We start from the raw sequence: 14,752 nt of genomic DNA on the forward strand, positions 1-14,752 counted from the left end.
AGAAGTTCTATCTCGAGGAGAAAAACTTCAAGGGAAGAGGGAATGTCGAGCACCTCCCCCTCTTAGAAGAGTACTAGTTGGAAGAGGGGAACCTCAAGGGAAGTAGGAGGTCGAGAATTGAGTGTCATCGCATAGAAGAGAATATTGAAGGGAGATGGGAGGCCAAACACCTCATCCACCTAGATTTGGTGAATCCCAAGCTTATCCCTTGGTGGTTGCACCACCGAGGTGCAGTCCGTTTTCACCCCATGTATTGGCCAATGGGGGTGGTTGTGGATGGAGTTTTTAGGGTTTTGGTTTTTTCGGATTGGGTACCCAATTTTGTCTGTAATATATTTTGGTACCCAATATAAACTTGATAAAATTGGGTACCCAACTAATAGGATACCCGTTAAAGTCGGGTATTCGAAATTGGAAATCCAAAATTATTTTTTTTCTGTAATTTAAATGTGAAGAAAAGTAGGGCCAATAATGAAATATTTAAAGCATGTTTTTTTTTTTTTGATAACTTTATACTTATAAATTGTAATTTGTATTTATGGGGTGACTTTCTTTTTTAAAATAGTATACAAAAAAATAATATAAAATTATGATTTCAATTTATTGATGTTACAAAATAGTATAACACCGCATTAATACAAATTAATAGACAAAATAATCCAATACTCAATATCAATAACTTGATAAAAGTATATCAATAACTCATATATTATTCTATATTTTACTTTATTAATTTACTATTAGCAACAAATAGTTTTATTTTTTATTTTTAATTTTAAAATTTTATTTTTTTAATTAAATAAAGGGTATCCAATTAACCCAACCGAGTATCTTTCTCTATCCAGAAACCAACCCAATTTATTCAAAATAGGGTCCGGGCAACCCAAAACTCAAAGATTATAAAAATTACCCATCACGATCTACCCGAACCCGTTCGAATTGGGTCGGGACCTGAACAACCTGATTCCAACGCCCACCCCTACTGGCTGAAGCTATCCAACCCATGAGTGGAATTTAGAACAACAACCGACAAGTATAATAGGGTAGGAGACCCGTGGGACCACCTAGATCAACTCTTGGCTAGAGCGAACCTACTGGATATAAACGACACCGCTTACTGCAGGTTATCCTGTACAACACTCTTTTTGGAAAGCTTTGGCTTGGTTTAACCAATTCTCTTCCAAAACTATCAAGACTTTCGAGCATCTCTTGCAATGCTTCCTACACCGCTTCGTGATCAACAAATTGTATCCCAAGACAGCCTCATACTTGATCAGCATAACCCAAAACTTTTAGCAAGCATCATACAAATTCAACCTAACGAGGAGCAGGTTTAAAGAATCAATATCGGGAAAACCCTGACTTCCTAAGAAGAGTTATGGGTAAGGGTCGAACAATACATAAGAATAGAAAAGGCTGCAAGTAAAAAACTGGTGACTTCAATGAAAAGAAAGGAAGAAGAAGATAGAGTGGTGTCTCCAAGGACGAAAGGAGGCAAAAGTAAGTGCAAGCCTCCAAATAACTTAGCCCGCTACATGCTGCTGAATATTTTAAGAGCTGAAATTCTTGTTGCTGTAAAGCAGCAAGGTCTAGTCCGTTGGCAACAACATGGCAATTTTTGCTAATAAAATTAACACATGAGCATTTCTTACTATCTCACCAAAATACATAGAGTGTCATGCAATTTACCCTAAAAATTATGTCCATTTATTGGTGATTGGTGGGGGTGGGGGTTAAAAATGATTTTACACCCCTATATTGGTTGCTTAATTAGAGTAGTATAAATACCCTTTTGTATCATTGTAAAATGGAGATTTTTGGAGCAAAAGAGAGATGAAGAAATTTATAACTTATAGCTTTCATGTATTCATAGTGTGGTTGGAGCTTGGATTACAAGCTTCCCATTTATTCCACATCACACACATATGACTGAATTTTACTAAAGCGCAAAAAGGGAAAATACGAATAATTAGAGACAAAAATGGAATTCTTTCCTCCATGATGAGGTATAGTATATTTCTTGAGCCACTTTTCCTTTCCATGATGATGACTATAATGTTTGAGCTTTCTTCCTTGTTATAGAGTCAATGGATCCTAAAACAGTTGTATGCAATAACTCAACTCAACCTTTTCTTTTAAATTAATAAATAACAGAAACAGATATGTATATAAGTTGAAATAAAATACTCAATGCAATGCCAGGCCCAACCCAATAGATGTACGCCTAAAACTCTGGCCCAACTAACCACAAGAGAAAAGCCCAGAAATGTTCTTTTTTTTTTTTCTTTTTTTCTTTCTAAATTAATAATAATAAGGGTTAAACACACTTTACACTCCTGAACTATGCATTTTGTCTCATTTACCCCCCTGATGTATGAAGGGTAACAAAAACACCACTGACAATAATTTGACATTGATAAGACAAAAATATCCTTCTCACTTACCCCTATACTTTTTTATTCTACTTCCTAAAATATGTTCTATTAAAACATCTCCCCCAAACTATTTTTAATGATTCAAAATTTTACTCATATTTTATTCTAAAAATAATATTTATAATTTATAATTTTTTATAAATTATTACAAGCTCAATATGGGCAAATATATTTTACAAAGTAAATAAATTATGTTTAATAGAACACGTAAATATGCGTCAATACATAATGCATATGTCCACATAATAAAAATATATAAAATCATTACTTAAAAAAATATAGAATATTATATATTAATTACATTATAAATTTGCATATTTTACAGTATATATGTTTAATATAATATTTTAAATTTGTATGGATAATTTATTTTTAAAAAAAAGTTCAACATATATAATAATACATGTAAAAGTTATTTAAATCTTTTATCAGTTGTTTAAAAAATATAAGAATTGTAAATTTATGGAGTTTATACAGATTGTGTATAAAAATTATAAATTGTTTGAGTAGTGTTTATTTTAAATAAAAAATTATTATAATTCAGATTATATTTAGGAGAATGATTGTAATAGAGATATTTTAAGGGTGTAAATAGTAATATTACTTTAAAAAAAATTAATATATATCATAAGGAGTTATTTTGTTATGTTTTATATTTCAGGGGTGTAAATGTAGTTTATACATAATTTAGGGGGCAAGGTGTATTTAACCCTAATAATAAATTATTACTTGGCAATCCACCCATCTTCATCGCGTGCTCAATTCAGCAAAGTGATTGCTGGAGCTGGAGTGGTCCTCATACAATGAATTTACAATTTTTCTATTCGCAATCAAACTGATTAAAATTGATGTTTCTCTTTTCAATTTTGCGCTGAGCTGCTGCATTGATAGGACTCGGAGAATGGTGAAGCCCAAAATTGCTCCATCTATGCTTTCATCGGACTTTGCTAATTTGGCGGCCGAGGCGGACCGGATGCTCCGCTACGGCGCAGATTGGCTGCACATGGACATAATGGTACCTTTCTTCCCCGGAATACTTTCATCCGCTCATTCTCTGTTTTATATATTTTGGAATCCTATCGCTGCCCAGCGATATCTATGATATATCCTAGTATTTTTTGTTTTTGTTTTTTCGAAATTGGAAGGTCGATAAAATTGGTTGATATTATCTTTGATGTCAAGGAATTGAAAAGTCGTTGAAAATTCTTCTATACAAGATTTTTATATTGAGTCCAGCTCCCGAGTAAGATTGTATGCATCCTGCGACGTACTATGAGTATCGTTTTGGTTTTATGCCAATGGTGGAAATTCGGAGATGTTGATTGTTTCTAATGTTTATTGAACTAAAAGGATTTCTATTACTTAAGAACACTGCAAAAACTTTATATTCCCTGTAGAAACTGGTAAAGCGATTCTTTTTTCTGGAAGTTTCTAGCATTTCTGCTTGAACATCTGAGAGATATAGCAAGAAGATATACAACACAAAATTTAGATGAGAGAAATATTAGGATCTGTTGCTATCACGATTGCTTGCTTCCTCAAACTTTTTGAATTTGCATGTCGCATTGGTTTGTACCATACAGTTTGTATCTCAACTGTCGTACTTTGTTACTGATGACTATGTAAAAATAAACAACTTGCTTTATTGATTTGACGGCTGATACGACATGAGCTGTCTGGTTGCAGGACGGGTAGGTTGGTTATTCGGTTGAAGAATCATAGTACTCTCGTATTGCAACCAATCAGGGAAAAATGTTTTTGGTTGTGCATTACTCTTTTAGTTCATAGAACTATTATTTCTGGATCGTTTGTACTTAGACTTGTTTCCTTATTTACAGTCACTTTGTGCCAAACCTTACTATTGGTGCTCCAGTTATTGAGAGTCTGAGAAAGCACACAGAGTAAACCCCGTCATTTTCCTCTAATAGAAACTCAAGTCCTAATTCCTAACTTTATGGCATATCTGGTCTTCTTGTTTAAAAACAAACACGAGTATTTTACTTTTGCAGTGCTTATTTGGATTGCCACCTAATGGTCACAAATCCAATAGATTATGTTGAACCATTAGGCAAAGCTGGGGCATCTGGCTTTACTTTTCACGTGGAAGCTGCCAAAGGTTGACTTATCTTGTTGGGACATTTCTCTTCTTTCATTTAAATGTTTTAACTACATTTACATCTTTTCTTGCCCTCATACTCTGCACTAGAATATGAAAACGAGAACAAATAAATCAGATTATAGAAAAATTTGACGTCATCATAATATTGGGTTTTTTACGTCGTTCTAATTGGATTCTGCCTTGAGCACGAGAATAATGATGAAATGAAACATGTACAGAAAATTGGCAAGAACTTATACACCGGATCAAGTCAAAGGGCATGCGGCCTGGTGTTGCCTTAAAGCCTGAAACCCCAATTGAAGAAGTGTATTCGTTGGTACGGTATTCACAACGTATTTATCACTTAAAAGTGGATAAGTTAATGATTGTGAGACTCAAGAAATTTTTTCAAATTTCATGGGCGACAGCTTGAAGCTAAAGATCCCGTGGAGATGGTTCTTGTTATGACTGTGCAACCTGGATTTGGCGGGCAAAAGTTTATGCCAGAAATGATGGATAAGGTGCATAAGATAACTCTCTCTTTCAGCATCTATTCTGTTTATTTTGCTTAACTTATTATTTTGAAATGTCATTTCAGGTACGTTCTCTACGAAAGAAGTATCCATCACTTGATATAGAAGTGAGTTCCTCTCATCATTTTCAGCTAGTTTATGATTTGTATCTCCATTCTAGGTTTGTTCAGTTACTGTCCTAGTAATTGATGATTAATCAGCATACCCAAAACATAGTATTAGTTCGAAGAGAAATTTCGACTTAGCTTACTTCTTAATTGGAACAGAAAGTTCTGTTAGATATTGTGTATGATGCATTCGCAAATATTTGAATGTGATGAGGAGTCTAGAATCTGATGCAGTTTATGTTGATTCAAATATGTCGTGGACGTGGATGGGTTCGCAATGGATAAGGAGAGAGTTGATAGTTCCAACTTTCCTCCTTAAAGTTTCATATATCAAATGAGAACCATTTATTTGTTTGCAGGTAGACGGTGGTTTAGGACCTTCAACCGTTGATCTGGCCTCATCAGCTGGAGCAAACTGCATTGTGGCTGGAAGTTCTGTGTTCGGAGCTTCATATCCGGCTCAAGTTATATCACAGCTGCGCAAGAGCGTCCAGGATACCCAGGCAGGCTGTAAAAAGTAATTGATTTTCGTCATCATGCAATGTTGTATACGCTATGAGTTGCATGGTAATTTAATAACATCCAGCATTTTTTATAATACTTGTATCTATGTTGCTGGCATAAGTTATAAGCTTGTGATCCATGAAGATAAAGATTTGGAACATAGTTTAGAAAGAAATTTCAACTTATAAACATGCAGGTGACCATGTCTGATGATATACCCAGTTGTAAAACAGGGTGGTTCATTGTGATAAATCTGTCAGAATATTAATATGAGGGGATGGGGTATGAGATGAGATGAGAGTGGTAAGCACGTGCTATCACGTGCCCAATTCCCTTTGATCCGAGAGAAGTGCTTTTCAGATTTCACTTTTCAAAATCCTTTTCGAGAGTTAGGAGAGGAGTGGGGCTTTTGGGGCAATTAAAGCTCCTCGGAAATTTGTAATGCCAATATTCTATTCTGGTATTCATTTTAATAGGAGTCCGAGGATGGGAAAATGAATGAAAACCGGTGGTTTACGTGTACAGCATCATCTTTTAATCAACCTTAAAAACATTCTTACCTACTCGAGATATATTTCTGAATTCCTAAGATAAGTTGCAGGGTACACGTACGATATTAAACAAAGTAACCATTAACATAACGCTGAGAGTGTTATACGACATGGCATAAGCAAATAATTGTATAAATTATTACATATTAGCTTTTAGGAAAATACCTAATTAAATCGTTTAATGTTGTGGTCACAAGCAAGAACTTCTTCATCTTATCTGATTAAAGCTGGTTGAGTCGACATTTACTTTTGTGGATTCTTGTACTCTAGTCCACAATTTACCTATGTATTATCATTATTCTCTTGATTTATATATGTATAAATATGATGGGATAGGCAAATATTTCAATCAAGTGGAAATGAGAATTGTTTGTGGCCTATCTATCTATCTAATACTATTCCTTTTGCTTTAATATTGCCTCTGCTTTACCAGGCATTCACTTCTTGTCAATGCATATTCATATATATTCTTATCCTTTTGCACTTCATATCATCATCCTACTCCTCTCCAAGGAAAAGACCTCTTCACATACCCATTTCTATTTATTTATCATGTAAAATTTGAGATTTATTTAATGTGCAGTTTCTTCATGGGATGTTTGTGATGCAATGTGGAATCGTGAAGGTAGTAATTACCATTGAAGTTCCTTCATATATTTCAATTCTAATGGAAAAAATATTTAACAATAATTACTTCAAAATTAGTGAAATCATTAAAATTTCGGACTGTTAGCATCTTTTTTCCCCCCCTTAAAAGGTTGGAATTAATACAAAATTACCTCCTCCTTTCTGCTAAAAGCTATTAAAATATATATGAGCTTTGACCCTTGGTACGTACTTCTAGATCACAGCCCATAGAAAAATATAGTCACATTTATCTAAAACATTTTTTAGTGTTGTAATTGTTATTTGATAATGTAATGGGGGAAGTACAATAGATCGCAATATCCCAAGTACCATGATGTGGATACGGGAACAAACAGATCTCAAATTCCTTGTCAAAGTGCATGAAAACTTTCAATCCATGCTGAATTTTGAAGCAGGGGATTGGTAGTGGAAACCAAGGAGTTTCTTCCAAGTTCAAAGAACAATGATGATGACTTTGCATACCTACAAATCTTTACTCGGGATAAATAGCCACCCCACCCCTCAATCACCCTTTGAATCAAGCACAAGATAAGGGCTTGGTTGCCAATCCGCAAGGAATCAAATTGGGGCGAAAAAAATACTGTAGTTACTGCTAAATCCAAGAATTCTGTCCATCCCTGAATCCCCTCTTTATTATAATATAGACCACCACCTTGTTGTAGATCCAAAAATATTCAACCACCTTAAAAAGTTCCTACAGTTTTTCAGTCGGCCTCATGTGGGAGTAAGTGTTACTGCAGAACTGCAACTATGATCAATAAACTCCAACTTACATCTTTTGTCTTCTTCAATCTTGTTATTGTATCTGTTCTTGCCCAAAACCTGCTCAGCTGCGACACAGCATCTTCATTGGACTATGTTTGTGGTGGGAATAAGTCTCAGCAAAAATGCAAGACATTTGCTGTTCTTCGGGCTAATCCTCGATACTCGTCTCTTTCGAATCTGAGCTCTTACTTGGGCATTAGTCCTTCCGAGCTTGCCAAAGCTAATGACTTTTTGGGTGAGACCGAAATCTTGTCTGCGGAGCAGCCTATTTTGATCCCAATTGATTGTGAATGCAGCAGTGGGGGGATTTTTGGAGCACAAGTGAGAAAAACCACTGTTGCAGGAGAGAGCTTCTATGAGATTTCCGAGTCTTTGGAGGGCTTAACAACTTGCAAGGCCATTCAGGAGAAAAACCCGAGTATTTCCCCCTGGAATCTTGGAGAAAGAATTAGTCTTTTGGTTCCTCTTAAGTGTGCTTGCCCAGCTACAGATGATTTGAGTAAGTTTTTGCTGTCTTATCCAGTTAGAGAAGGTGATAAACTAAGTGAATTGGCAGTTAAGTTCAATGTTAGTCAAGAAAGTATAGTTTCTGCTAATGGCAGATGCTCAAGAGCAGGTCTTTTCAAGCCAAATAATAGCCTTGTACCACTCTCAACTCTTTTGATTCCGTTAAAAGCCAAGCCTGTTCTTGGTCTTTCAGCAAAATCCCAGGAGCCCAATTTGGGATATCCAGCAGCCAGCATTAAAGTTAGAGGTTCACATAAGAGGAGAAAGCCTAAAATGTGGATGATTGGAGTTTACATAGCTATCGGCATAGTCGGGCTTCTGGCTTGCTTAGCTATTGGTGCAGCCTTTTTCTTTATTCATTGCAAGAGAAAGAAGGAAGATCCAATCAAGAATGGAGATTCGGAGCTTCAACAACTGAGTTTGAGCATCAGAACCACGAGTGATAAGAAAGTCTCGTTTGAGGGATCTCAATACAATTTTGATGATCCGATTACTGCTACTACCACTCCCCACAAGATGCGGGACGAAAACTACACATTTGAGGAGCTGCAGAAGGCCACAGAGGACTTCAGTTTGAGTAACCTCATTGAGGGCTCTGTATTTCACGGCCGGCTCAAGGGGAAAAACTTGGCCATAAAACGTGTCCCTTCAGATGTTATCTCAAAAATTGATTATGAGATTCTACAGGATAGAATTCACCGTCACCCCAACACAATCAGGCTCTTGGGAACTTGCCTGACAGACAGTCCTGATTCATACATAGTTCTTGAGTACGCGAAGAACGGTTCCTTGAAGGACTGGATCCACGGTGGATTGGCAATCAAGAGCCATTTCATTGCTTCTTGCAATTGTTTCTTGACATGGAATCAGAGGGTGAAAGTCTGTGTAGATGTGGCAACAGCCTTACAGCACATGCACCACATCATGAATCCTAGTTATGTCCACAGGAACATAAAGAGCCGAAACATATTTCTTGATGAAGACTTCAGCGCAAAAGTTGGTAATTTCGGTATGGCAAACTGCAGTGGACAAGAAGCAGAGGATCAAGAATCATATCAAGCGGCCTGGAACAAAGGATACTTAGCACCTGAGTATCTCAGTGAAGGTATAATCTCTCCAAGTGTGGATGTTTTTGCTTACGGGGTGGTCTTACTGGAGGTTTTGTCTGGAAAACCTCCAATCACACGGGAAGAAGGCAAGGAAGACGGAAGTTTGATCAAGCTGTCGGATGAAATCAAGCAGATTTTGCAATCAGAAGATGCAGAGGAATTGAGGGAATGGATAGATGGTGCATTGGGGGAGAATTATTCGTTCGATGGAGCAGTGATGGTGGCGAATCTTGCAAGATCTTGCGTGGAGGATGATCCGTCGTTGAGGCCTAATGCTGGAGAAATAGTTGAGAAGTTGCTGAGATTGGTGGAAGAATTGGGAGAAGGGGAAGAGTTGAATGTGTGTGAGAGTTCTTGCAAACCGCTTGTGAAGGCAGCTGCAATAGAAATGTGAAGTTCATTGTAATCAGAACAGCATTTTGATGTTGCTATTTACGTTAAGATATCATATAGTTATAGATGTTTACTTAAAAGTTTTTGGTGTTTGTGGTGTGACTGAGAGTGGGGATGTATTATGTACAGATGGTACGGTATAAGGAAGCAGTTATGAAGAAAATGTTGTTTGGATATTGGTTAGGGTGGCTTATTAATAATTGATCGGTAAAAAGGAAAGATGAGGTTGTGATGGGTTGGTCGTAACCTATACAACATTTAACCCTTTAAACCAAATTTCTAGAGTCAAAATTGCTGGGAAGGCATCAAAGATTTTGCAAAGAAGAATTAAGGGAAAAGAAAAGTCAACTAATAAATTAGTGAAGTAGTAATTGTGGGAAGTGGGGGAAAAAGGAGGGTGGGTCGTGGGTGTGTATTTGTCATCCCTGTCTGTCTCTGTCTGTCTTATGATGATGAGGTTAGATGAAATCGTCATTACCCACATCACCACGCTACTCGCGTTTATAGAAAACGTTGGAATTAACACAGAGTCTGAACCAATGTGTGGTCGGTTAGACAACTTGGGCTTACACACCCCACACCCACAGCAATGCATCCACATCATTTATGCACATCTCAATCTCAATCTCAATCTCATCTCCCACGTCGAGGACCACTCATTTTTGTATTATTAATTCAATTTTCATGGAATTGGTTTTGTTGGATTTTTGTAAGCTCCAGAAGCTTTTCTTTCCGGACAAAATTCTCTAGTATTTATTACAGAATCCCAAGACCAACAAAATAAGACTTTTCCTTCCCTCTCCTGCCCTCTATATGTTCCCACACACTCTACCTCATATTTATATATAGGCTAATTAAGACTTCTGAATATCGGTTGATGATCTATGGAAGATGCAATGCCCGCATCTCCATTAAACACTTCAACTTACCTCTTCATCATCACCACCACCATAATAATAATAACATCATTAATTCAAAATTATTATAAAAGTTAATAACATACATGATATCATCTCTTATTCCAAATATTAAATAATTAGTACGTACCCAGTTATTTTTCCACGCTTACTATTCTCAATTATATTTTTCAAGCGATTGAGTTTCATAATATATATGAAACCAGCAATAGATAAGTTATATATATATATATATTGCACAATAGCCCATAAACAAAGAATGTCTTGTACTCTCAGCAGCAACAACAGTTGTATATACATGAATATATAGAATGATTAGTCATGAATTAATTACACAAATATGATGATGAGAGACTCCTGAAACAGAAATTCTAACTCAGATTGGGAATTATCCCTCGTTAAAAGGGGAAAAAAATTAAATAAAATTCATGATGGATCATGATCATGAATTAGGAGGGAGACATCATGGCCTTAAACTCATCGAAATTTAGAACCCCATCCCCGTTGATATCAAAGCGAGCTATCATATTCCGACACTCCTCCACGCTCCTCCGCTCTCCCAATCTACTCAGCATTCTCCTCAAGCTCTTCGCCGTAATGCACCCGCTTCCTTCCATTTCATACATTTTGAACGCCGCTTTCAAGTCCCCCGCCTTCTCTTCCTCTCCAGCTCCTTCTACTATTCTCACGAAATCCTCCAAACACAACAACCCATCCCCGTCCGAGTCCATAAGCACCACCGCCGCCTCCGCCTCCTCCGCCGTCATCTCCCCGCCTATTGAGCCCACACACTGACGTAGCTCCGCCGGACATATTTTGCCGTCTCCGTTGAAATCAAAGTGGTTGAAAACTCTCTGGTATTGCTCGTATTTCTCCATTCAATTACAGTGAAAAGCACTTAGACAACAGGTGTACGTGCGTACGTATGAGAAACAAACAGACAATATAGAAAAGTTGGAAACTGAGATATAAATATTTAAGGAAAACTGAAGGGATGTGAAAGAATTCTCGAGGAATTTATGAAAGGAGGTGATTGCGTTTAGGTATATATAGTTGTTAGGAGAAGGAAGGGGACACGGATTAGAGGGTGGTTTGGTTTTGTGGTTTGACCCATATTGGCAGTAATGATAATGGGTTCCAGAATGACAGGAATGAGCCGCGAAACAACCCTTCTACGCACCTCAACTGTACCAATTATTAGTCTGACTCTGCATATACGGCTTCGCTACGCCTAAGACTTTGAAATAACACGTTCAAAGGTGACGTCAACCTCTGTAAGCAATGAGAGAAAATTAATTCATAATTAGGGCTAATAGAAAAAGAGGTATGATTGTTAGCATACAATTTTTGAGTTTTTCATTTATTCATTTAATCAAATAAATTACTAATTTAAACATTAAAGTGCTAACTCCTATTTTACAAGTCAGTCCTCCTTGGATCCTATGATTTTGTAAAGATTAATCGATTATTGTGCTGCCATTGAACTTTGATATGCATCATTGGTGTTGTCTACGAAAACATTTGAACTAGAGATGTGAGAAATGACTACCTCGGACAATGGAGGTGACAACGAGTCTTCTTAGGGAAACACGTCCCTTCTTGGTGCAATAGGTTCCGCATATCCACCTCTAGAACAAACATTGGGGGGTCTCAACGTCCCTGCTTCCGCTCTTTGATAAAATTATGTAATATTTGGATAGATATATGAAATTATCAACTTTGTGCTTGTTGTTTTTTTTTTAAAAAAATATATAAAAATATAAAAAAATCTAACAAGGTGGATAAAATATTTTTGAAAAATTGTAAATAAAATTATCCACTTAGTCTATAATTTTTTTTTAAAAAAATTAAAAAATTAAGAAAAATTATAATTCATAATCCACAATGACATTTTTGTTAGTTCGTCACCAAAAAGGGGGTGGGAACTTAATAAAAATTAACAAATTAGATTAATTATTAGACAACTTTAAAAAAAAGAATACATTTATAATTTTTTAAATAATAAAAAAATATTTATATCAACCATCAACAAAATTCATTATAATTTATCGTACTTACGAAAATTCATTATAATTTATTGTATATTCTTACGATGAGGTTATTTAGACGAAGTCATTGCCCATATAGCAGCGCTTTTGGCTTTCGCCCTAAAAAATAAAAACACGTGTCCCACATTAGAAATACCGAGTCTGAGCCAATCTATGTGCGGTTATATGTACAGAAAGAACAAAACAATTCCAAGTCTACAACAAAACAAATAAACACGATATACATACATATGACTACTTTAAACTGCGGCGGACCAATGGCTTCGGACCCCCATCTCATCTCATCATCGCATTTCTACATCGAACTCATTTTTATTACATTATATGTTTATGGATTATCGTACGTTTTCTGTAATTATGCAGAATCTTTTCTGGAAACTTCTGGAAATCATTCTCTAGTAATTATTAGAGAATCCAAGCCCAACACAGACTTCTCCTCCTGCATTCCCACACACTAGCTGGTGTGGATATATATATATATATAGAGAGAGAGAGAGAGGGGCTAATCAAGACTTCTGAATGTCGGTTTCCAATTAAAGTTGATGAAGCTGGGTAGCTCCACGGAAGATGCAAACGCGATGCCGATTCTTCCCCACCGCCTAAAGATACATACACATATGTGTTACTCCATATATTAAATAGCTTGACAAATTAATGAATCTGTATTATTAAATTACTACCTACTTATTACTATTCTCATATAACTTTTCATATAATTTCATCAGATACTAATATATATGAAATCAACAGCAGATCAGTTATATATATATATATGTATATAGCACAATTACAAAGAATGTCTTATACTCTCAGCAGCAACAGCAGTTGTATGTACATATATATGAAGGTGTGTATACATGATACAAGAATATATAGAATTCATTACACAAATATGATGATGAGAGACTCCTGAAACAGAAATTCTAACTCAGATTGGGAATTATCCCTCGTTAAAAGGGGAAAAAAATTAAATAAAATTCATGATGGATCATGATCATGAATTAGGAGGGAGACATCATGGCCTTAAACTCATCGAAATTTAGAACCCCATCCCCGTTGATATCAAAGCGAGCTATCATACTCCGACACTCCTCCACGCTCCTCCGCTCTCCCAATCTACTCAGCATTCTCCTCAAGCTCTTCGCCGTAATGCACCCGCTTCCCTCCATTTCATACATTTTGAACGCCGCTTTCAAGTCCCCCGCCTTCTCTTCCTCTCCAGCTCCTTCCACTATTCTCACGAAATCCTCCAAGCACAACAACCCATCCCCGTCCGAGTCCATAATCACCACCGCCGCCTCCGCCTCCTCCGCCGTCATCTCCCCGCCAATTGAGCCCACGCACTGACGTAGCTCCGCCGGACATATTCTGCCGTCTCCGTTGAAATCAAAGTGGTTGAAAACTCTCTGGTATTGCTCGTATTTCTCCATTCAATTACAATGAAAAACAATTGCACAGTAGTAGTGCGTAGTAGAAACAAACAGACAATATATATATATATATATATAAGGTTTGAAGGCAAATTGAAGGGATGACAAACAATATTTGAGTAAGTGATGAAGTGAGAATGAAAGGAGGTGGTTTAATTAGGTATATATATATAGTTGTCATTGCAAGGACAGAGGGACGGATAACGCGGATTAGTGGTTTTGGCGCTGACCGGTATTCGGTTGGGGTGTACTACGGCTTTCCTACGGCTAAGACTTTGAAACAACACGCAACTTTTTTAGTTTTTCTTTTTCTTTATGGCATGTGGAATGCTATTATTAAGTACAGCTAAATTGTACAGAAAAATAGTTATTACTATTTGGTGGACATTAATCAAATGAATAAACCCATATATTTATAATTAAATGTAAAAAAATATAAAGATGTCAAACTCCGTACGTAGAGAGAGGGGAAAAAAATAAATAAATAATTATAGGAGAAATAATAGAAACAAAAGTGATGGAACGGTCATGACAAATATCATAACTACTAAATAAAGGTCAAAGGTACAACACCGCACACACATGTTGCTGACATATTTGAGATGATCGAAAGGGTAATTAATTAATATATACTTATAGAAAAAATTAGGTGTATAGGGGCACATAGGAATCAATAATAAATTTGATATTAATTATGGACTTGCCAT

General features: G+C 36.3%; 4 protein-coding genes across 4 annotated transcripts; 2 read left to right on the top strand and 2 right to left on the bottom strand.

The window, feature by feature from the left end:
- Positions 1-3,174: 3,174 nt before the first annotated feature.
- LOC105176259 (ribulose-phosphate 3-epimerase, cytoplasmic isoform) lies at positions 3,175-5,771 on the top strand. Its single transcript, XM_088877148.1, has 7 exons — positions 3,175-3,450; positions 4,254-4,336; positions 4,445-4,551; positions 4,773-4,870; positions 4,962-5,054; positions 5,132-5,173; positions 5,533-5,771. The coding sequence occupies exons 1-7, from the start codon at positions 3,337-3,339 to the stop codon at positions 5,692-5,694; spliced, it is 699 nt and encodes a 232-aa protein (XP_088733274.1). The 5' UTR covers positions 3,175-3,336; the 3' UTR covers positions 5,695-5,771.
- Positions 5,772-5,904: 133 nt separating this feature from the next.
- LYK2 (Protein kinase superfamily protein) lies at positions 5,905-9,824 on the top strand. The gene has a single exon (XM_011099001.3). It carries the CDS (start codon positions 7,627-7,629, stop codon positions 9,649-9,651), a length of 2,025 nt encoding a protein of 674 aa, XP_011097303.1. The 5' UTR covers positions 5,905-7,626; the 3' UTR covers positions 9,652-9,824.
- Positions 9,825-10,816: 992 nt separating this feature from the next.
- LOC105176261 (uncharacterized) lies at positions 10,817-11,598 on the bottom strand. Its single transcript, XM_020698628.2, has one exon. It carries the CDS (start codon positions 11,443-11,445, stop codon positions 11,017-11,019), a length of 429 nt encoding a protein of 142 aa, XP_020554287.2. The 5' UTR covers positions 11,446-11,598; the 3' UTR covers positions 10,817-11,016.
- A 1,796-nt stretch (positions 11,599-13,394) lies between these two features.
- On the bottom strand, positions 13,395-14,189 carry LOC110013062 (uncharacterized). Its single transcript, XM_020698629.2, has one exon. It carries the CDS (start codon positions 14,043-14,045, stop codon positions 13,617-13,619), a length of 429 nt encoding a protein of 142 aa, XP_020554288.1. The 5' UTR covers positions 14,046-14,189; the 3' UTR covers positions 13,395-13,616.
- Positions 14,190-14,752: the final 563 nt, after the last annotated feature.

The sequence above is a fragment of the Sesamum indicum genome, linkage group LG13 (assembly GCF_026168435.1).
Source record: "Sesamum indicum cultivar Baizhima isolate 11 linkage group LG13, ASM2616843v1, whole genome shotgun sequence".
NCBI lineage: Eukaryota > Viridiplantae > Streptophyta > Magnoliopsida > Lamiales > Pedaliaceae > Sesamum > Sesamum indicum.